This window comes from Dipodomys spectabilis, unplaced genomic scaffold (assembly GCF_019054845.1).
Source record: "Dipodomys spectabilis isolate Male_0828 unplaced genomic scaffold, ASM1905484v1 ptg000001l, whole genome shotgun sequence".
In the NCBI taxonomy this organism is placed as follows: Eukaryota; Metazoa; Chordata; class Mammalia; order Rodentia; family Heteromyidae; genus Dipodomys; species Dipodomys spectabilis.
Window position 1 is genome coordinate 5,499,161 of NW_024870678.1, and position 23,754 is coordinate 5,522,914.

Sequence of the window (23,754 nt, forward strand, 5' to 3'; positions counted from 1 at the left end):
CAGGCATCTACCAGTAGTGGGGGGACAGAGCCAGTGTCTATGGTCATACTTTCTGGGCCTTTAATGAGACAGTCTAGCTAATTTGGAGAGTAGAGACTTCAATCTATCCAGTCTTGCAAAATCTATCCAGTCACTTTGCTGAGATGTGAAATCTGGGTGGGACTACCTCTGCCTCAACTTACCCCCAAAGTGCCACAGCAGAGGCCTTTCTCTGAGAACTGGGACTTCAGGCCTCATCTAAGGGTTGGTTGCTGCCAGATGTAAGTCAATTACTTCCAGATGATAGACTCCATATACACATACATATATGTGTAAAAAGGACTTGTGCTGTCAGATCTTAGTTTATTTGAAGAAAAATGGAAATTTGTATTTTTATGTGATTTGGATTTTTATGTGCCCTTTAAAAGTCTGGCTCAAACTTTGGAAAAGTGCTACAGAGGTCATACTATGCAATGCTGATTCAACTGTGCTCTACTGTCTACTCCACTCTACTTCCTGACTGTGAATATGCTTTGCTGTGGAGCCCAAACTAGAATTTGGGCTAATTGGAGCAGATGACATTTGGGAATGGCAGGAAGGAACATGGGGTCATCTACAAGGGGACTGACAGTCAGGTGGGAGCATTAGTTCTTCTGTGACAAGGGAAAACAAAAAAGACCAGAGAAGGTTTCAGAATATGATGAAAGTAAGTAGAGGTAAAGGACGCCAGTGTTTGCCTGAATGTACAGAATGGACTCCAGAATGGGATAGTGAGAGAACAAGGTGTGGTGGACTTGAGTTGGGGCCCTTGGAGTAGAAAGGAAGGGAGGACAAGGCTATCTACAAATTCAATGTGATACCTATCAAAATTCCAACATCATTCTTCAAGGAAATAGAAGAGGCAGTCCAAAAATTCATATGGAACAATAAAAGACCCCGAATAGCAAAAACGATTCTCAACAGAAAGAACACTGCCAATTTCAATACCAAATTTCAAACTCTACTATAAAGCCATAGTAATCAAAACAGCTTGGTACTGGCACAAGAACAGACCTCAGGACCAATGGAATAGAATTGAAAACCCAGAAATGAACCTACAAACCTATAGCCATCTAATCTTCGATAAGGGAGCTAAAAAATAGAATGGAAGAAAGACAGCCTCTTCAGTAAATGTTGCTGGCAAAATGAGTTAACTACTTGTAAAAAACTAATGCTAGATCCTTATATATCACCCTGCACCAGAATCAACTTCAAATGGATCAAAGACCTCGGAGTCAAAGCAGACACTCTGAAAACATTACAGGATGGAATAAGAGAAACTCTAGGTCTTGTTGGCACAGGCCGAAATTTTCTTAATAGAGACCCAGGAACACAACAAATCAAAGAAAGGTTGGACAAATGGGATTGCATGAAATTGCAGAGCTTCTGCATGGCAAAGGACATAGCTAGCAAGATCAATAGAAAGCCCACGGATTGGGAGAAGATCTTCACTAACCATACAACGGACAAGGGTCTCATATCTAAAATATACTTGGAACTCAAAAACTTAAATCCCCCAACAACAAATCTTCAAAGAAACAACTGCCCCATAAATAAGTGGGGTAAAGACTTAAAGAGAAACTTCTCTGAAGAGGAAAGAAGGATGGCCAATAGACACATGAAAAAATGCTCAACCTCTCTAGCCATAAAAGAAATGCAAATCAGGGGCTGGGAAGGTGGCTCAGTGGTAGAGCGCTTGCCTTGCATGCTCAAGGCCCTGGGTTCGATTCCTCAGCACCACATAAGCAAAAAGAAAAAAGCCGGAAGTGGCGCTGTGGCTCAAGTGGTAGTGCTCTAGCCTTGAGCTGAAGAGCTGAGGGACAGCGCCCAGGCCCTGAGTTCAGGCCCCATGACCGGACCCCCCCCCCCAAAAAAAAAGAAATGCAAATCAAAACAACATTGAGATACCACCTCACCCCAGTTAGAATGGCTAAAATCAAGAACTCCAATAACAACAGATGCTGGAGGGGATGTACAGAAGGGAACCCTACTATTGTTGGTGGGAGTGTAAAGTTGTTCGACTACTTTGGAAAGCAGTATGGAGGTTCCTCAAAAGACTCCACATAGAGCTCCCCTATGACCCAGCAATCCCACTTTTGGGCATTTACCCAAATGTTTACAAACAAGACTACACTAAAGCTACCAGCACAAATATCTTTATTGCAGCATTATTTACTATAGCTAAGATATGGAACCAACCCAGATGCCCCTCAGTAGATGAATAGATCAAGAAAATGTGATATATATACACAATGGAATTCGATGCCTCCATCAGAAAGAATGACATTGTCCCATTTGTTAGGAAATGGAAAGACTTGGAAAAAATTATATTAAGTGAAGTAAGCCAGGACCAAAGAATCATAGGTCCCATGGTTTCCCTTATTTGCAATATCTAGTATATGTCTGAGTCAAGCAGAAAAGGTCAGATAAGGTGATGTTAGTGAAGTGAACCCTAAGATATGTATTCAAATATTTTCTTTTTCTTTCATGTGATTGTTTCTAACACATTTATAAGATTATTTCTTTGTTGCTTTGTATGCCCCTCCCCTACGGTATAACCCCTGCTTTCACTGTATTTGATGTTGGGATAATTTGTGGAGGGGAAGGGGAAAAACAAATCGTTTAAATAGGGATACAGGTGGACCCATTACAACAGGAGATGTACAAGTCGTTATGTTGAAAATGAACTTTACAATTTTGGTGCGGGGGTGGGGGGTGGGGGGGAGGATTGGGTGGGGGGACCAGGAGGAGGATGGGAAGGGATGGAAAGGGAAACAAAGGAGGAGGTTACAATGTTTGATAAGAAATTTACTCATTATCTTGCTCATGTAATTGTAACCCCTCTGTTCTGTACAGTATTTTCACAATTAAAAAAAAAAAAGAAAGGGAGGATTTTCCAAGGAAATCAACAAACTTCAGCCAATAATAATAATAATAATAAGATACTATGTATTTTTCTTTGTTAAAGTAACAGAACCATAATTGAAAACATTCAAAAATATTATATCTATAATTCTAGGACCCTAAGCAAATGACCATCATCATGTTGTGGTTTTCTCCCAGTCTTTGTTCCCATGTCTCAGTTTTCTGGTAAAGTTGTAATGTGTTACATGGTCAGTCTTTGCACTCTTCACTTGTATTCTATCTCATTGTTTCTCTCATGTGTGATTTTAATTATTCTTGGCATGTGAAAGGCCACAGAAGCCTGGCATTTTGAGCTTCAGATGCCACTTCAACTCTCCAGAGTCAAATACTTGAGTCACCGTGCAGTGCCAGATCTTCCACCTCCCCCATGTTCTTTCCTTGGCTCCACCCTGGACCACACTGCTGCTGCTATAACTGAATATGTAAATTCATCCAACAGAGGGACAATTCATGTCTATTTTCTGTAAGGCATAGAGGGAGACAGGAAGAGGAAAAACACACAGCCCGTGTTCTGAAAGAGCAGGAAATGAATTAAACATAATATGGTGAATTCTAGAAATCAAAGTCTACGGAAAAGATGAGGATGAATGTAAGTTTTATAAACCCCACAAAGAGATATCCTAAGAGGAAATGTTCAATAAGCTTGTTATTTATGCTTCCTCATGTCTTTGTACCTCAGACTTACAGGTCCTCTGGTCCCCAGGCCAGCATACATTATTCATCTATGGGACATGTGTCCACATTGACTTTCTAGCCTTTGCTGCAGTTCACCAAAAAAGCATTACCAGACTCAGACTTAGACTCATTGAAATGGGACACAGATCTTCCACCTCTGTGTGTAGCTGGGAATTCAGAGATCTGGGAGGGGGAGAAAAGACTTGCCCAAGCTCATAGAGGCCAGATGCCAGTTTCTTTTTTTTTTTTTTCATTTGATTTCATTGCATTTGATCTCCACATGTTGTCTTCTCGTCTTCCACAGGAGGCAAGCCAAAAAGCTCTATTCTGCAATCGCAGTCTACTCTTAGCTACTCTGAGCTTCAAGAATATCTTTTGGTGGTAGGTTCAGAGACAATTCTGAAGTTACAGTCTAAACTCCTGTCCCTACAGGCTTTGCAGACAAGGCAAAAGTTTACTTATTGATTGCCCCCATGCCTCTCCATTTATATACAAATAAGCTAGAGCCTGAGAAATGAAATGACTTATTTGCAGGTTTAATGCATTTTGACTTCATGTCGAAATGAGTGTGATATTAACTAATATATGAATGATTATAACAGTTGAACAAATACTATTTATGTGTCTAATGCTATCCTCAAAAGAACAAAGATATAGAAGGGCCAATACTTGTCTTCAGAGTCAGTTTTGGAGCCCTGGAATCTAACAGCATATGCCTGTTGTTCATTTCCCACAATCTCATTTCTCTATTAATGTTTTGATCTAGTCAGAGAAAATAAAATAAATAAGCTCACAGCGTATGTGAAAGTATACAAACTTGGTCATTTCAGTTAATTTGAGAAAAATGGAGAACTGAAAGATGTATTATTGAGAAGATAATTTTTTCTCCTTTCATACCTATTTTCTTTTGAAATTTTTCCTTCTCTTAATTTATTTTTTGGCCAGGTCTGGGACTTGAACTTGAGCCTCTTTGTGCTCAAGGCTAGTGCTCTACCACTTGAGCCACAGCACCATTTCTGGTTTTCTGAGGGTTAATTGGAGATAAGAGTCTCACAGACTTTTCTGCTCATGTTGGCTTCCAACCACAATCCTCAGATCTCAGCCTCCCGAGTAGCTGGGATTATCGGCCTGAGCCACCACTGCCTTGCTTAAAAATTCTTTTTACACTTATATTTAAGTGACTGTACTAAGGGGTCAATTCAGCTTGTCAAGTTATGAGTGTATTGCATCCCAATTAATGTCAGCCCTATCAGTAGATGATTTTGACCAATAGCTGTTATTTTGGGAGAGTCTGGCATTCTTCCCCTCTCCTTTTTCTCTTGTGTTTCTCTTCCTAGGAACATACAGCTATTACTGAGTGCTTTTATTTGAGAATGTACAAGCTCCCAGACTAAATGGCACCAGAACTTTGCTGGGAGGGGTTACCCTGTGGTTGGTTATCTTTGAGGTCAAATAAGAAGATTTTAAAAGAAAGAAAAAAATCCCATACCTGTAATAACATAGATATCACTTAAATGATCCACTTCTTTATGAAAGCCTGGGAAGTAAGGCTAGAACACTGTAATTAACCTGTTTAAGGTGTTAAGACAAGAAGAGTCCAGAGACTCTGTGCAAATAATAGAGCTGATAGCCGGTTGAAGAGACTCCATGCCTTCAGACAGAATTAGACTCAATACCAGACAACGCCACTGAGAGAAGAATCAGAATTTCAAAACTCTTTCCATAAGGCTTGTGTATTTTCCAATACCTACAATGGCAGACCACTTCCATTTGTCCTTTCCCTTCAGCTAGAGACCAGTGACAACTTGGTTAATTATGGGTCATCTTTTGCCAATTTTCTAGGATGGGGTAGAGGGGTGAGAGTGTAACTAGGTAAGAAATTACTGACTCTAGTGATGTGTATGGGTATGGATATGGATGAATGCTTACAGTGTTTGTTTTAATGAATCCCAAGATAGGAACACAAATATTTTTTTCTTGCTATTGTTTCGAACGTATTTATAATTTACCATGTGATTTTGTTGTTTCTATGTATGCACTTCCCCCATGGTATAACCCCTGTTTTCACTGTATTTGCCCTGCATCTTGTATATACACTTCTATAATTTGGGGAAGGGAAGGGAAAAAACAAAATGCTTAAATAGGGATACAGCTTGACCCATTGTAACAATGAGATATACAAGACACTATATTGAAAATGAACTTTACAACTTTGGCTGGGCGGGGGGGGGGGGCAATAGTTGATAGTTGTGGAGGTGGGAGAGAAAGGATGGTAGAGGAAAAACAGAGGAGGAGGCAACAATGCTCAATAGGAGATGTACTCATTACCTTGCTCATGTAACGGTAACCCCTCTTTACAGCATTTTTACAATTAAAAATGTACAAAAAGGTGGTGTATATGTGTATGCATACATGCCAGATACTGTGCTTGGGGAAGACTGTATATATAAATAAGGTGTTGATTTTGTCAAGTAGTTCAATAAGCATTTTTAAAAGCCATTGTAAAATTTGGCATCATTGGCTCACACCTGTAATCCTAGCTACTCAGGAGGCTGAGATGTGAGGATCATGGTTCAAAGTCAGCCCAGGTGGGAAAGCCTGTGTGATAGTCTTATCTCCAATTAATCACTAAAAAACTGGAAGTGGAATTGTGGCTCAAATAGTAGAGCACTAGCCTTGAGCAAAAAAGCCAGGGGACAGAGCCCAGACTGAGTTCAAACCCCAGGACTGGCACCACAAACACAAACACAAACACACACACACACACACACACACACACACACACACACACACAACATTGTACCATTTTGAGCAAGTGGCTTAATCTTTCTGAGTCTCAAGATAAAGATAATATTCCATCATATTTTATCATCGTGCTTGTAGTCTTAGTGGAAGTTCACTAGTTGGGCCTGCATGAGTTTTGGGAGCAGCACATACAATATGTGGAGTTTAAAGTGGGAGGTAGGAGGCTGTAGAGGAAGAAGATGAGCAGGGACTCAAGAAGGTAAGAATCGTGCACTTAAGTCAGAGTGGGTAGTGCGAATGTTCTATGCTACATGACAGAGTAAGAGGCAGAGTGAGCAAAACATGTTTTATTACATAGTTTGGCTCTTTTTTGAAAAGAATATACCTTGTTTTCTTAATAAACACCGTGCAATAAACACCCAGAAATACTGCAAATATTAAGCTAAATGGAAACTTCATATGTGTATAGCTTAAATATTTCTTGAAAACCCCAATACACCTTCAGATAATATATGAATGAAAGACCAGCTAATTAAATTCAATTAAGGCAGTGGTGGTGTTGCTTTTATTGCATTGGAATGACCCCTGGGGAGGAGATATGTGGTTGAGAGTTGTCTGAGTGGTGTGTGCAGATCCTGCCACGTGCTCTGTGATGGCTCCCTTCTGTTTGCCAAGAGGTGTCTTCCACCGCAGTTTTCCTGCAAAGTGTCACAGCACACTGCCACTCCTGCTATTTTCTTCGTTATAATGAGGCAGGGAGACTTACAGAAAGCCCTGGACATGATTCCATAAAACTCTTTTTCTCATGATTGTTACAACAGTTAAATATAAAATTAAGAAAATATTCCTTGGGAACCCATGGACCTTCATGAATATTTCAGGGGATATTAGGGTTTCTTAGGCTGTGAAGAATACTGTTCTGCTACACTGTTGTGATATTTTGAGGCTTGAAATATTCCACAAGACAGTGAGAACTCTGTGCCTGGGAACCAAGCAGAAAGCCAGGCCTCACTCTTGGACAATCTTCTCAGTGGGTGGTAGAGAGGAGTTGAGAAGAGTCAACTGAAAAACCACCTGCCATAGATGGAATGGGTTAGAAATTTAATTTCATGGGTTAGAAATTTAATCCCTAAAGGCATATGTTAATGATACTTGAGAGGTAATTTGTATGAGTCCACTCATGAGTCAACGAATGGATGACTATCATGTGAGCTCTCTCTGGCTAGCTAGCTCTGTTTTGCCATCTGATGCTCTGTGACATCTTGGAACGTCTCACCTAGCAAGAAGGGTCTCACCAGATGCAGCTCCTCAACCTTGGATGTCTCAGTCTCCAGAATGAAATGAAATAACTTTCTTTCTCTATGCATGACCCAGTTTGTGGTATTCAGTTATCACAACAGAAAATAGATTAAACCACTACCATTTGATGAAAACAGGTCCAAGTACAGAAAGACCCTGAGTGTTCTTGGATTGGATTACTTTTTTCTTTTGTTTGAAATAGATATCCATATAAATCTGCTGAATGTTTTGAAAAGCTCTCATGCAGAGGTCCAAGTTCACCAGTACATTGAAAACATAGAGTAGGTTGACGCTTAACTCAGACGACTTAAGAACTGGGCTTGTAAACTCAAAACAGAGACCCTCCACTCAGTTCCAGGGTCAAACACAAATCCAGACTAGCTAAGGCTAGCTGAGGCCACGTTCTTTGGGATGAACCAGCCACCTACTTGGGAAAAGAAAACATTCTACACTCTGAAGTAGATGTTACTTATCCTTCCATTTATATAAATACACACAAATATATCTATCTATATTTATTTATATATAGATATATATTTAAGAGACAGTGTCTCATTCTGTTACCAACATATCCCTAAACTTCTGGGCTCAAATGATACTGCTGGATTCTAGGCATATGCCTTTACACTTGGCTTAAGCATGTATGTTTTCCTGTCTTGTGCTTTTATGGACTGTCTCCTCCCCTATCACCAGCATTGCTTGAGATCATTACATGTAGCAGTTCCTGTGTGCATTCTTCTAACCCTGGATTGTGAGATCAATCTTTATGTAAAATACATTGGTACTTTCTTCTTAAGAGGGACAGAGGAAGGATGAAGGTAAGAGGGTGGACAGACTGGAAAGGGCAGAAGGAGCTGAGGAAGCAGCTCACCCTGAGCCTCCTCATGCAAATGAAAGGTCCTAGAAAGGAAGCTGACATTCAGCCCCTTGGTGGAGGCAGCCCCCTGTCAAAGGAAATCCCACAGGTTGGCCACAGGTGAGCGGTGCTTCCCGCATCTCAGAACCTTATCTAAGATTGTCACAGACCCTTCAAAACAGACGGTGCTCAGGAAAGCATTTAAGAAAAGTGGTGTAGGGACAGGGCAAGAATCTAAACTTTTGACCAAAGTACTTAAACCTGGCGTTCCCATTGGGTAGTGACATGACTTCTCTTGGCTCAGTTTTCTCATCAGAAAGATGGCAAAATGTGATCTCCTCTCACGGTAGTTGTGAGGCTGACAGATGAGGAATGCAAAGCAGGTGAGGACGGGGATGTGGGAGGTAATTAATAAGTGAAATTATTACTCAAAGCCACACTTTGTAATTCATGGAACTGAGATTTAGGAATATAATAAACCAACTCATCCTCGGCATCCATTCTAGACTGTGACCACGACTATCCATTCATGTTCACGGAGCGTGAATCAAAGTGCCAGGTGCCCACATACAACCCTGATGACAGACCTCCTGGCAGGCCCGTGTGGTGGCTACCTTCACTTTCTCATTCTATAGAAGTGGGGATTGGCTCTAAGATCAGGTCACTTACCTAGGAAGATCACCAAGTGAGTGAATTAAAATACGGTCTGAAGCTAAATCTCATTAATATTCTATGTCCACTTCCTAAACTAGGGTTCTTTCTAAATCCTGTCAATTCAGGTCTAGGATACACTTCAGCTCTGACCCACCCTCAGTGGATAATGGCTGATCCCACAAGCTTCCCAAGAGGTGGGGGGGGGCAGTGGGGAGGGAGTCTGTTATCTGCAACCTTATGTCTAGTAGGCATGCTGTCTTGTGTCAGGGTAGGGGCCAAGGGGGCTGACAGAATTAATTATCTCTACCAGTGGGCTCTGGTATGCCCTGCAGGCCAAGGGTAGTTCTCTTTTGCTGGGGCTTGCACTTGCTCAGCAGGGTCCTGTGAGGGACCATTAACTCCTCTCTGGAGAGACATCAAATATCCATTAGCAACAGTGCCCAGTCCTTATCAGATTCACTGAGTTTAATCTCAGAGAAACAACTCCAATCTTAGCTGAGATATTAGACCCTTCAGTAGGGGACTATATCTTAGAGCCAGAAGATGAGCAAATCTTGTGCCTCAGATTCCTTTGTCTTTAACTAAGGAACTACAGAATAATCATATCACAAATCTCAGTCAACCCACCGTAATCAGATCACTTTTGTTAGTCTCCTGCAGGGGAGAAAATTCATGTGAGTTCTCAGCTCTCATGTTTCCTCCAGTAATAACAGTGACAAGGAAAAGAAAAAAAGTCCATGGTCTCTGAGTGGAAAAACGTCTATATTTCGCCTGTTTAATGATCAATCACATTAACAATTCACAGTTTTTTTTAAACCTATTTTCTTTGGAGGAGGATTGCTTATAAATAAGGGTTTGTTTGAAATAGATAGCCATATAAATCTGCTGAATGTTAGTTGTTTACACTAAAGAAGAAGGTGTAAGAAATAATAATAGGGTAGTATTATCTTTTTCTCGATATATTGTCTATTGACAATAGAGGATTCACTGTGTATTTACTCAGGAATCTCACTGTATCTTGTGAGGACATTGCATTGTTACACTGTTTTCCAGTGATGGAGAGAAGGTAGTGAAACTGCCTAGACAATCTTCTGAGTGCATGCACACACATACATGCATGCACACATGCACACACTTAGACTTAACTTAGCCTTTCCCTATCCATTTATCCTGAACTGTGGCTGAGGCCTTGACTCCAAAGAATACATCCTTAGAGCTGCATCAAAACATGGAATTTGGGGAATGCTCACCTGAAATGTGTCCCTGCACCCTTCCTCTTAAGCATCTTCCTGAAGACCCACTGAGGGGAAATGGGTAGATGAGTGTAAGAAACATAAAGCTTCTCATTTTTTTTTCTTTTTTTTTTGGTTCAGATCCAGGACACAGCACTTGCTAGGCAAGCACTTTGCCACTGAGCTACATCCCAGCCCATAAAACTTCTTTTGACACAAGGAAAGTGGAGAATTTTATTTATTTACTTACCTTTCACAGTTAGGTCCAGCATAGTTTTCTTTACAGATACACCGAACAGCTCCATTTTTCCTATAGCAGGATTCTGCAAAACTAGAATTGCAAATGAATGTCAAAAAGTCAGTTCCATATGTCATTGAAAAGACTATCTTAACTTTTGATTAGTCAGTTTCTACCTCAGTTCTTCCCATGCTTTAATGGGTGTGATCATTCATTTTATTCATTTAAGTTAAATCCTTACCAGTCAGGCATCTAACATCTAGGACATCTAACATCCAGGACACCACCCAGTTGGTGGTACCATTTTCCAGGTATATTTATTTCCTCATATAACTATTTCATTATTTTTGTTTGAAGCAGTAGGAATTTCTAGTATATCATTTGATGTTCCATACACATGTATGTATGTGTATACACACACACACACACACACACACACACACACACACACACATACAATGTATATATCATACTTAAATTTCATATAGAGGTCTAAAATACATATTCTAAAACCAGAAATAATTTTGACTGTAATTTTAGATGTTCATAAAAATTCTCATTTAAATTTTTCCCACTTTTTTTGCACTAAATCAGATTTTTTTTTTTTTTGAGTCCGGTTATGTGACCTGAACTCTGGGTCTGGGTGCTGTCTCTCAGCTCTCCAGCTCAAGGCTAGCGCTCTACCACTTGAGCCACAGCACTATTTCCAGCTTTTTTCTTTTTTGCTTATGTGGTGCTGAGGAATCGAACCCAGGGCTTCAGGCATGCAAGGCAAGCGCTCTACCACTGAGCCACCTTCCCAGCCCCACTAAATCAGATTTTTAAAAGCTCAAGAACCAGTTATAAATTATAATTTCCACAGAACCTTAATTTCTTTCATTATGTACTGTAAAGACTGGACTAAGTTGAATGGACTAGCTAAAATCTGAAGAGTGTTAAAGTAAGCTCTGAAGCAAAAAACAGACCCATTTCCTTTTCCTTGTTCTTCTCCTTCCCCTCCCTTTCTCTTCCTTTTCCTGTCCTTTTCTCCCTCTCCTCCTACTTTTCCTTTTCCCACATTTTCTCCTCTTCCTTTTTCCTTTTTTTCCAGTCCTTCTCTTCCCTCTTCCTTTTTCTCTTTCCTCCTCCTCCTCTTCTTTCCTCCTTCCTCCCTCCTTCTTCTCCTCCCCCCTCCTTCTCCTTTCCTACCTCCTCTTTCTGTCCCTCCTCCTCCTCTCCCTCTTCTTCTTCCTCGTCTTCCCCCTCCTCCTTCTCCTCCTCCTCCTCTTCTTCCTTCCCATCTCCCTTTCCTCTTTTGGTAATAAAAAATTAGGATACAGGATAGAAAATTAATTTCAAAATTTGGTCCAACAGAAAAAATAGCTACCCTAATTACTCAGGCAGGAAAGATGGAGAATTACTTTTCACATATGTGGAAAATTTCACACTGACACATGAATCAGTGTGTTGGGGTGTGTGAATGTGTGAAAAATTTTAAAGACTTTTAAATTCATCTAGGCTTAAGTACTGTGCAAATCAATGGAGCATGGCCTGCTGCTCTCATGTTCTTGCAAGTATCAGCAATTTTACTCTAATGATCTTGGAAGAAAAGCAAATGGATGTGTTTGCTTTGTTTGAAGACATTTATAAAACTAGTTAGAAAACAGTGTGTGCTTCTCAGTGAAAGGCAATACCCACAATTTATTTTCTCTCTCTGTTTGGTTAAAAACATTCTGGTGAAATTACATTTCCTTGGCCTTTTTCCCTTTATTTTGCTTGCTCATATTCCTTAGCTGATTTAAAGAGACACTGTCGATGGAATCCAGAACATGACAAATACTCATACACCTCCCTTTGAAGGTTTTCCCCTCAGCAGTCCATTCACAGCTCTAAGATGAAACATCTGCCAGGGTGTCTGTCTTGTCCGCATTTTGCTGATGTCCTACTGTTTTGAACAGATGACATTTTCCTTAATTGGAGTGATTACCATAAATACTGGTAGACATGAAGGATGTCTGAGCAACACAAAATAAATAAATGGGCTCTGAAAATGGTCCCTAGGAGCATCCTTGTGACCTTTGGCTTTAGGAGCTACAGACACAGAGGTAGAATACCAGCTTTCCATGCTCATTCTCGTTTTTGTAAATCAGCATTAGCAATCATGTTTTTCTTAGGGAACCCTCTATTATTGGCTAGGAAAATGAAAACACTATGTTTTTCTCAGTGCATGCTCACAACTGCACAAACCACCTCTCTTGGAAAACTTCAAGCAAAAGACTCAGTCCTGTTTTGGGTAATTTGCTCAAGCATGATTTCCTTGCTTTCTGATGTGGCCATGGTTAGCTGGAAACCCAAATTCTGCCCTCAGTTTCCATAACTTCTCTGAAGAGCTTTTAATTTTTATAGAAACTCTCAAAAGGAATATTTTTTTAAAAGCTGAAAAAGGAAATGGACTGTTTGACTTTTGAAAAACTCTCTGATTAATATTTGCTAAGTCACTAATAAAGTTAGTTTAAAGACTGGATCTTTGTTTGTTTTTTTTTTTTTTTTTTGGGGGGGGGGGGGTCCGGTCATGGAGCCTGAACTCAGGGCCTGGGTGCTGTCCTTCAGCTCTTCAGCTCAAGGCTAGCACTCTACCACTTGAGCCACAGCGCCACTTCTGGCTATTTTCTTTTTGCTTATGTGGTACTGAGGAATCGAACCCAGGGCCTCATGCATGCAAGGCAAGCGCTCTACCACTGAGCCACCTTCCCAGCCCAAGACTGGATCTTTGTGAGATCCAAACAAATTGTTTACTCTGTGATCACAGGCTCCCTCCCCCCACCCACTGTCCTTTTGAAGACAGTTTTTCCTGGATAGTAACCCAGTATGCTACAGAGAAAACTGCAAAAGCTTAGAGAAGGTTTCTCATGCTTGATCATGCCCACCAAATGTTGTTTACCTACAAATGGCAAATCACTCTTTATGTTTTAATTTTCACCAGGTTCTACAACATCAAGTCTGTACCACAGAGACTCCCCCCCCCCCCCGCCCCCCCTCCCATTATCTGTCAATGTATGCCTTGGAGCACCTTTCCAAATTCCCTGTACAGCTATTTTGAACTCTGGATCTTCCCAGGTTTTCACATAGCATGGGTAGAAATGGTGAATCTTGACGTCTTTGGAAACTGTTTCCCCTCTCAGGGCAGAGGTTCACCAACCAGTTGGAAGGGTGCTGCCTCATTCATTAAACGGCTAATGGCCTGGGGAAATACTTCTTACTCAACCAGAATACTGGATAATGGAGTCAAAAGATGAACAGTCCCTTGCTGAATACCAGGACGTTGAAACATGTCCTTTATGGAAGGGGGTAGAATTAAGGGGAGGGGCAAAGAAAAATAGGGAGAGGAATTGTGGGTGAAGATAGTCAGAAAACTCACTACACTCATGTGAAAATGGATCTAGGAACCTTGAGGGGTGGGATTGGTATGGGGGGAATGATGAAAGAGGTAACAATGATCAAAGTATGTTGTACATATAAGTCAACATGTTGAATTGAACAACATGCATATTTAAAGATGATTAGAAAATGATTAGCCAGTAAAAAGACTTGCTATAGAAGCTCCAAAAATTGCTGTATTTTCAACTATCTTAACAAAGACAAACCTTTGCTTTTGTTGTGCTGTCAGTGACTAAGATCTGACTAGAGAGGATCAAAGTACATATGTATCTATATGAAAATGTTATAATGAAATTCATTATTTTTTATTATTAAAAACACAAATAAATACTTTTTAAAGTAATACCATTTTTCTACTACCACGTAATTGTCGTGTATCTTTGCACGGATGCAGGTAGATAAGATGTCTCAGTCCACAGGAAACTATGTTTCAAAAGTCTTGTATCTCAAGACATTACTGTCAAATAACTGTCAGGATAGGAAAGATTTTTCATGTGCCTGGGGCAAAAAGTGCAAAAGTGAGAAGTAATCACTTGAGATTGTCTTTCTAATTCATGTGACTGCCTAAAGAAATTGCAGCTCAAAACTTACAAAAATCTCTTTTGAAATGATGAAGCTGAATGACAGCTTCATTTATATGGATAAATGCATGTAACCGGTTATTTGGAGGTCAGAGGCAAATATATTTTACAAAATAAGTACGATGGTAAGAAAATGGTATGATAAATATCAGATGTCATTAGCACTAATGTTTGAAAGCAGATTATGAATGACCAATTAAAGGTTATACCTAGATGAGGCAAAAGTGCTCATAAATCAAGACATTCTCAAGTGGATGCAGCAGGACATTTAAATTTTTGTGTTTTCACACCATCCACCTTGAACACATTATTAATACTATCAGACATGAAAAAAATCACAGAGCAAGATCCGAGGTCATTTTATAGTTTCTAAGAAAGACAAGGTTGTGAAGGTTCTGAGCTCACTGACTGTCAGGCATGTGGTAGGATTTGAACACATCACAAGCTATTGAATGAATGTTAGTCAATATTCATATTCAGTGAAGGAAAACAATTAAGGGAGAATCTGGTTGTTTCCTTCTTTTTATCTTTTCTAGCAGTAAGTATAAATACATGTGTATTTATAAGTCTGCAAGTGTGTGTGTGTGTGTGTGTGTGTGTGTGTGTGTGTGTGTGTGTGTGTGTGGCGACTGTTTAGACATTTTTCCCATAGGTTAAGGGATAGCCGAAGCATCATAGACTTGCTTATGAAACTTGGAAAACTTTACTGAATTTACAACACATTCAAATATTTTGGGAACAGAGTTCATCACATGGAAGTGCTTCAGCTTTGCCCTAGAGGATGTTTAGACTAGGGTTCTTTCCTATTTATATCTTGTTCAGTTTCATCTCAAGGTTCAGAGTTGACAATGGGGAACGAAAACCCTCAGAACTCTACTCAGGATGAGCATTAAAATGAAACCATCTTTCTTTGAGACTTACTTGGCCAGGTGGGGCAGGGGACAGGGGCAGGCCTGGCAGAATCGAGGCACACCCCTGATGGAATCTCCAATATACCCATCCAGGCATTTTTCACAGTGGTCCCCTGTTGTGTTCCTCTGGCAGTGCTGTGAGACACAAGATAGAAAAAAAAATGACCCGGATGCAGAAGGAATTTTACAGACAGCAAATGCAACAAGGAAGCAACACTTGAAACCGAGAGACATCATGCCTGGAAGGTTAGATACTGTGTGAAGGCTCAAAGGAGCCTCAGCTGCCTCAGTATAGACAGAAGAGAAATTAATTTATCCTGGATTTCCATGTATGCACGAGCAGTCTGGGGGACTTTCCTTTAGAGTTTGTGTACAGAGGAGACCACTTATTGTTTCAGTTCTGAAAAATAATCAGAAAGATGACACTCTGCATGTTCTAGAAATATCAGCTTGCAGACTAGTAATGAACATGAAATTACAAAAATAAAACCAATAATATGTCCCAGGTAGTTACCCAGACAAGGAGAACAATAAAGATTTATGGCATGGATGAACCAAATATGTTAGACTGTAGTGCAAATGAAATAGGAAGTAGATAAAGAGCATCTTGCTAATGGCATGGTATTCTGGATAATGACACACAGGAATAGTGGGTTGGTTTGAATGATGTTTCCATTTGTGGTGAAGGATAATAGGAAGAAAGACACAAAATAGGCTGATCCTTTTGTGTGGAATGCTTGCTCAGCATTCAAGATCTATACCAGCTTCAATATCTGAAAAAAGTTCTCTCTGATTCTCCACTCCTGATTCCAACCCAATTCCACTACCCACATCACATTATTATCTGTTCCTAGACTCAGTCATCCTCTCTAGTATGCTGTGTCTTTTAGCACTGTATTGTCACTAATGTGCACAGAGTAGGTAAATCCTTAGAAGCAGGATTACTTTCCATAGAAGCAGTGATCCACAGAGACAGCTTTCTTCTACAAATCTACACCTAATAGCACCCACCATTATCAGAGTACCTTCACCACAGTGTACAAATGTGGAATTAGTGAATAATTATACTGTTGACACTAGAATGCCATTGGAGAAGCACTCTCTTATTGAGTAATTATTTTGTAATGCTTATGAACAAGAGCTATTACAGGACCTCCCTCTGTGGAGGGAGTTGGGGTAGGTGGGGGAGGATCAAGTTAGAGCAGAGTTAAGCTGAACTCTGGACTCTAGTTTTGTCTTTATGCTATTTACGATTCAGAATAAAACAACCAGCTCTAAACATTTTACATGGATCAACTAATTTAATTATTACAACTGCTGAAGAAGGTTCTCATCTTTGGCCGGTCCTTGCCCTTGACATTTTAAACATAAAGAGAGGCACGGAAAGCTAAGGTCTTTTTGTTTTTGTTTTTGTTCTGGTCTTGCCTTAAACTCAGTCCTTGAGAAGCTTCACTTGTGGCTTTTTTGGTGGTTGATTGGAGAAAAGAGTCACATAGATTTTCCTGCCCTGGTTGGCTTTGAACTGCAATACTCATATTTCAGAAGCGCTATTTTATTTTTGTTTGCAGTGCTGAGGATTCAGCCTAGAGTTCTGCACATGCTAGGCAAGCACTCTGCCACTGAGCTGCATGTCCAATGTCAGAAGGTTAACCGAATGCCCAGTGTCACACAGAGCAAGCAGCAAAAGTGAGATTCAGATTCTAAATCTGGCTCCACAGCCTAGGCTCATAAAACATGCAGCTTGGTCAGTATTGCTACAGAAAAGGCTCTGTTTCCAAACCAGAGATAGATGGACTTCAATTGAAAGCACTGGATTATTTGACTGACAGTTTTGAGCTTCAAGAGTCAAAAGGGAGGAATCAATGAGATCAACAATCTATTTCTGTTGAGCACTTTTTTTTTTTTGCCAGTCCTGCAGCTTGAACTCAAGACCTGGACACTGTCCCTGAGCTTCTTTTTGCTCAAGGTTAGCACTCTATCCCTTGAGCCACAGTGCCACTTCTGCCTTTTTCTGTGTATGTGCTACTGAAGAATCGATCCCAGGGCTTCATGCATACTAGGCAAGAACTCTAGCACTAAGCCACCTTCCTAGCCCCCACTGAGCACTCTTAATGGCTATTAGGTATGAGGCTAGATTATAATTCTGCATACAAAGTTCAGATTGCTTGAGCAATTAGAACTCTGAAAAATAGTGTATGATATATATGCAAGAGGGTGTTAACATTTATGGCACAGTTCTTTTTTTAATCAAAGAAACACTATTTCTGTATACAAAGACTACAAAAAACATTTAAACAATTCATTGTTCAAGTTAAGACAGTATACATTTTGTTTTGATAATGGTCCTTATTTTAAGAGTGGCATTCACTTTTCCCACATTTAAAAGCATGTTGCTAATTCCCATCAACTAACCATGAGAGCCCAGAGGCTGCAGCCACACAGACACTGGACAGGGCAGGGACAGGGGTGCCATGGTCCTCAGCATCGCCATCACATGAGTCCTCACAAGGTCACTCCATGCCACCGCTTATCTGGGATGCTTCCTTTGTCCGAAGCCAGTGTTGCCTGGCAACTGTCCAGGCTTCAATAAAATACGGACATGAGACCCATCCAGGGATCTTCTCTGCCATGAGCCAGGGAAGCCCGCCCCCTCTCCCCCCTCTATCCCCACCCCCCCTCCGGGTATTTCACAGTTCTTAAAACTGTGTGGTGTGCTAAGTCATCTTTTAGGATCTATTTGTTGGGGAAATACATGAGAATGGAAAAGGATGAATGAATGGGCTAGTATCTGGAGCTAATAAAGGAAATTAACATGCACTCAGTCAAGCTCAAAATTAGTGGCAATTTTTCATCCCAGGGAAATCCAATGAGCCCTAGATAAATATCATGAACTATCATGAACCCAAGCCATAAGCAACCTGGAAGGACTGCTTTGTAGACTGTGGTCCAATTTGTCTACGTCCTTGTTGCACAGATGAAACTATCTGAGCAGAAGAAAATAAGCCCATGGTCAGATGTTAGACCATTCCTTGTGCATGAAGTGCTTCTTATGCTGTTAAAATAAGTTCGTTCCCCATTGTATCCCCTTTTATGCTGAAGTATTCCTTGTTAGGGCTTTAATTCTGCCCCAGTAACAAGGGGAATTCTGCCCCAGGACAAAGTCATGAACTCTTTCTTGACCTCTAGAAGATGAGAGTTCACATGACTCTCCTTATCTCTCTGCTTTTAAATGACTTGTTATGAAATCCCCTAGAAGGCCTTGATGTCCATTCTGGGAGAGTGGTAGAGAATCTGCTGGAGGGTAAAAAGGTCCCAGCTAATTCTACCTTCTAGAGTCTCTATTTCCTTATCTGTTTGTAAAATGAAGATTGAGACTACACAGCCTGCCAGAGTTTCTTTTCTCCTTGAACATCTTTTACTCTGTGATTGATTGCGCAATGCCCCTTTACCTCCAAAGCTTTTCCATTTAAAAGAGAGAAAACGAGAATGACAAGAATAAATACGTATGTTGTTGAGGAAGAGTTTACTTTTTAATAGAACTCACCCCACTTAAAAATAAAATAAGCATTCTGAATGACTAGCCAGGGGTTAATAAACCCATAGTCAGACAGCTAGTCATTTACAGACTAAGTGTTAGCAATGACCTTGGACACACACTTGGTCCTCTCCACATAAATTCTGTCTCTTGCCAACTTGGTCACCACACCAGCATAATGTAGGATGAGAACCTCAAAGGATCAGGTTCTTCTTTGCATAATGTCAACATGCTTCCTGCAGAATGAAATCCATGTGGATCTCAACATATGGGCCAGGAGGTAAAAACTGTTTCTCAAATAATACTAATATTTATCTGTCTTTTGTAATCTCATTTGCTCATGGGCATGAGATGCACCTTCCTAGAAGCAATGTAACACAAGACTTGACTCCAGGTTGAAGCAGAAGTAGGTAAATGTATCCAGCTACTCTCAATAAAAAATATATTGCTAATTCTGGTCAACTATGAGAGCCCAGAGGCTTCAGTGACACAGACTTCAACATGTTTACAATATGTACAAGTTTTATAAAAATACGTTACATAGGTTAATAGGTTTATTATTGCTACAAATATTATAAATTCTTTTTAGTTTAAATTCGGAAAGCCACATATATGTATACATGTACATTTACATATATACATACATGTATATGTGTATATGTATATGTGTATGTGTATACATATATATGTATATATGTTTATATGTATATATGTATATATGTATACATATATACATCTAGATGTATATGCATATATGTATACATATATACATATACACATATGTGTACACACACACACACACACACATATACATATATTTGGTATTTAGTACCGGTCCTGATGCTTAAACTCAGGCCTGAGTTTATGCTTGAGCACTTTTGCTCAGAGTTAGTGCTCTACCACTTAAGTCACAGCTTTACTATGGCTGTTTTAGTACTTCATTAGAGATAAGAATCTCACAAACTTTCATGCTTGGGCTGGCTTAGAATCATGATCCTCAGATCTCAGCCTCCTGAGTAGCTAAGTTTACAGGCTTGGGCCACTTGTGCCTGGCTGTAATTCAATTTTTTTTTTTCTAATGTGAGTCACATAAACAGAACTCTTTAAAAAATTTAGAACTTTCTCCATAATACGTCTTCCTTTAGTATAAACAAAGTCTGTCTTTCAACTGCTTATTCTATTTTTCTCACTGCAGGCTTTTCAGTATAACCAATCAGTCAATCAATCAATCAATCTCAAATGTATAAAGAATTCATGATACTATTAAGTTTGAGAACTGTTTATCTTGCTTTTTAAAAAATGTTAGGGTGCACACAAATATCGTAAGGTTCTGGTGAAGAGTAAGTTTGGATTCAGGACATTTGGGGGTAGAACCTAAGAATCTATATATCTAGCAAATGTCTATATATTGCCAATGGTGTTGTAGGCCACACTCTGAGAGGTAAGGAAAATAAGGATCTAGAGAGAAATATCTAATATTAGAACAAGTACTTGCTTAATTACTGAGAGTTGGACCTGAGCCTACGGTTTTAGAATAAGGCAGTATAGCTTACTGAAGTAAAAGAGTGACCCAAGTCTGTTAAATATTACAAAATTAAAGGTTTTGGATTTAGGTTATCTTGTTACGTCAGATACAAATGCATTCATTCACTTTACAAATGTGGATTAAGCTGATACCATGATAGATAATGAGCTGTAACTAAATGAAGAAGATACTCATGGAGGATTTTAGAACAAAGGATTCCTTAGATTGTTTTTGGAAGCCATCTCCATGGCTGCCAGAGATTAGAGGAAGTCATTGTATGTCTGGGAGGTTGGGCAGCAGACAGGTGCTAAGGGTTGAGCCTAGGCAGTACAGTAGCAGGGTAGAAAGGGGAGAAGTGGCTGTGTGCTGGTGGCTCACTCCTGTAATCCTAGCTACTCAGGAGGCTGAGACCTGAGGATGGCGGTTCAAAGCCAGCCTGGGCAGGAAAGGCCGTGAGATTCTTATCTCCAATTAATCACCAGAAAACTGGAAGTGGTGCTGTGGTTCAAGTGGTAGAGCACTAACCTTGATCTGAAGAGCTTAGGGTCCGCACCCAGGCCTAGAGTTCAAGAATCATGACCGACAAAAACAAAGGAAAAAAAAAGGGAGAAGTGTTTGCTAGGTCAACACTCTTCTATTTGATCCACGCTTCCAAGCCTGCTTTGTTCAAGTTACTTTTCTATCTGGCTGGCCTCAAATTGTTAAAAGTCCCAATCTCAGTCTTCTGAGAAGCTACAATTACAGGCCTCAGCCACCAGAATCTGGCTTAGAAAAATCAATTGTCCAAAAGACATGTACTCATTACCTGACTCAGGTAACTGTAACCTCTCTATTTATCACCTTTATAATGACAATAATACATTTTTTGAAAAAGAAAAGAAAAAATAGCAATTTTGTATTCAATAGGAAACCAAGGAGCCCTGTGCCAACGTTGAGCTTTAAGCTAGGATCCACTCCAGCTTTAGGTATTGGGCTTTTCCTGTTTCCACGCCCCACCCCAGAATCACTGAGCATGAGTTTTGTAGGTGCTAATTGTCCCCAGTCAGGTTCCCTCTTGGCTCTCTGTCTCTAGTCTCTAAAACTGGAATAAAATCTGGGCATCTGTAACCAGGCACTCCTGCCAGTCACTTGCCTGCTCTCATCTGTCTCTTCCTTTCATCTCTTATCTTGTGCCACCTTCTGGAACCCTTCTATACGTCTGGCATATTAACTGGACTTTGGGGCACTACTTGGTTGGATCTGTTGCAAGCCATGCTCAAGGTTCTGATAAGATAGAGAGTGGCACCTTAGAAGGACACAGTATATATTAGGTGTCTAAGCTACTTTCTAATGTAGCCACCTTTCTACAAAATATTAAGAGTTTCACCAGTGAAAATGTCTCTTTGCTTGTCTGACATCAAAAATGGTGTTGTACTTCTGTTTACTCTATATTGCTAAATGGCTTAGCTCATTGATTAATTAGAATCAGTCCATTTTTTAAATTTAAAATTATAATTTTAATTATTATTTTTTGTGTGCTGGTCTTGGGGCTTGAATTCAGGGCATGGGGGCTGTTCTTGAATATTGTGCTCAAGGCTGTCACTCTACCACCTGAGCCCTAGCTCCACATCTGCTTTTTGATGGTTAACTGGAGTCTTAGTGTCTCAGGTGCTTTCCTGCCCAATCTAAGAACCATGATCCCCAGAGTTCAACTTCCTGATTAGCTAGGATTACAGGTGTGAGCTACTGACATCCAGCTCTGTTAATTTTAAGGTTAAGTTGACATTGGAATTGAGAAGGAATTAGAAGCAGTTGGGAATACATAGGCATATATATGTGTGTACATATATGTATATATATACACACACACGTACGTACATGCTCTATAAGCTTTTGAAATAAAAGCAGAACAAGACAAAATGAAATAAAAGGCAGCTTTTCTATTTTGATTGCCTATAGAGGCTGGAAGAGATAAGAAGTCAAGCAACTTGTAAGTGGTGATCAGAACACTGGTGAACACGGATATATAGTGCTTGTGTTAGAGCCCATTTCTTGGGCTCCCTGAGATGGGCGAATGAGCTGGGACCACAGGTATTTAGCAAACTGGGTTTGTCCATCGTTAGGCTGGAATAGGGACAATCAAGAGGGACCAATTGAGTTTGATACCAGTATGACTCCATAGGTTTAATGTTTTTGCCTATTATGTGACAATCTATCATTTCTGTATTTGCAAGGCATTTCTGCTTCCTTACTCAGATTTAATTCAATACAAATGAGATGTGTTTTTTCTTTTCAAAATCAAATTCATAATAATATGAATATGTGTATCTTTGGAAGACAGGACTGTTGGCGATTTATACTTTGAATTTCAAACATACTATTTAAACTCTAAAAACAGTAACTGAACAAACACTAAGTGAATTAGGAAAACCAGATATTTCTCTCTAGACCCGGTGAGAGGGAGGAACCACAATTATGAGGAGAATAGCTGTTTCTTTTTTGTTTAAATTTTGTCTTGGAACAAAGTAATTGTAGAAGGATCAGTAACTTCTCTGGGTGCACACGTGAATGTTTAACATCCAAGCCTCACTTGAAACATTGATTAGAACTCCCCTGTGCTCCAGAAACAGGGAAGGAATGAATCTTCTCAGATGCCGAAGACCAGATCAATGACCACACCAGGCTCATTTCTGCACTGACAACATCATTTTTATAGAGTGCCTTAGTCATTGTTCTTGACAGGGTCTAGCAGAAGACATTTTACCCCTTTTAATTTATTTCAGTCTTCTGTCAGTTAACAGCTAGTGACAGGCTTGGTGGTCTCTACTTTCCTATAGTTTAATAAACAAGATAACAAAGAGCCTCTAATTGTTCAAATTTATCAGTGATATGCATTATTTGATATGCATTATTAGTTCAAGGGTATGCATGGGATAATTTCCCCCCAAATGTCACTGGGATTAAAATAACAGGAAACCGGAGGCGGAAGCATTAGAAAGGGGTAGACTTTGGCAGCTGGGTATGCCTACACGGCTATGAAGCACATCCTGAATGTTATAGTTATTTAAGAAGTTGGGGAGGGGGAGCTGGAAAACAGATATGAGTGCTAAAAAGCACTGCAAAGAGATAGCAACACTTCGTATTTTGCCTCTTCATTTTCTGCC

The 23,754-nt window shown here is 40.0% G+C and overlaps 1 protein-coding gene across 1 annotated transcript in view; it reads right to left on the reverse strand.

Annotated features, from left to right (window-relative positions):
* Window positions 1-23,754, reverse strand: part of Lama4 (laminin subunit alpha 4) — a 143,109-nt gene that overhangs the window by 83,462 nt on the left and 35,893 nt on the right. Inside the window, exons 4-5 of the mRNA XM_042670479.1 lie at window positions 15,562-15,686; window positions 10,655-10,735 (exon numbers count right to left, since the gene is read on the reverse strand). Of these exons, the coding sequence (XP_042526413.1) occupies window positions 10,655-10,735; window positions 15,562-15,686 (206 nt within the window). The remainder of the gene's footprint in view (window positions 1-10,654; window positions 10,736-15,561; window positions 15,687-23,754) is intronic.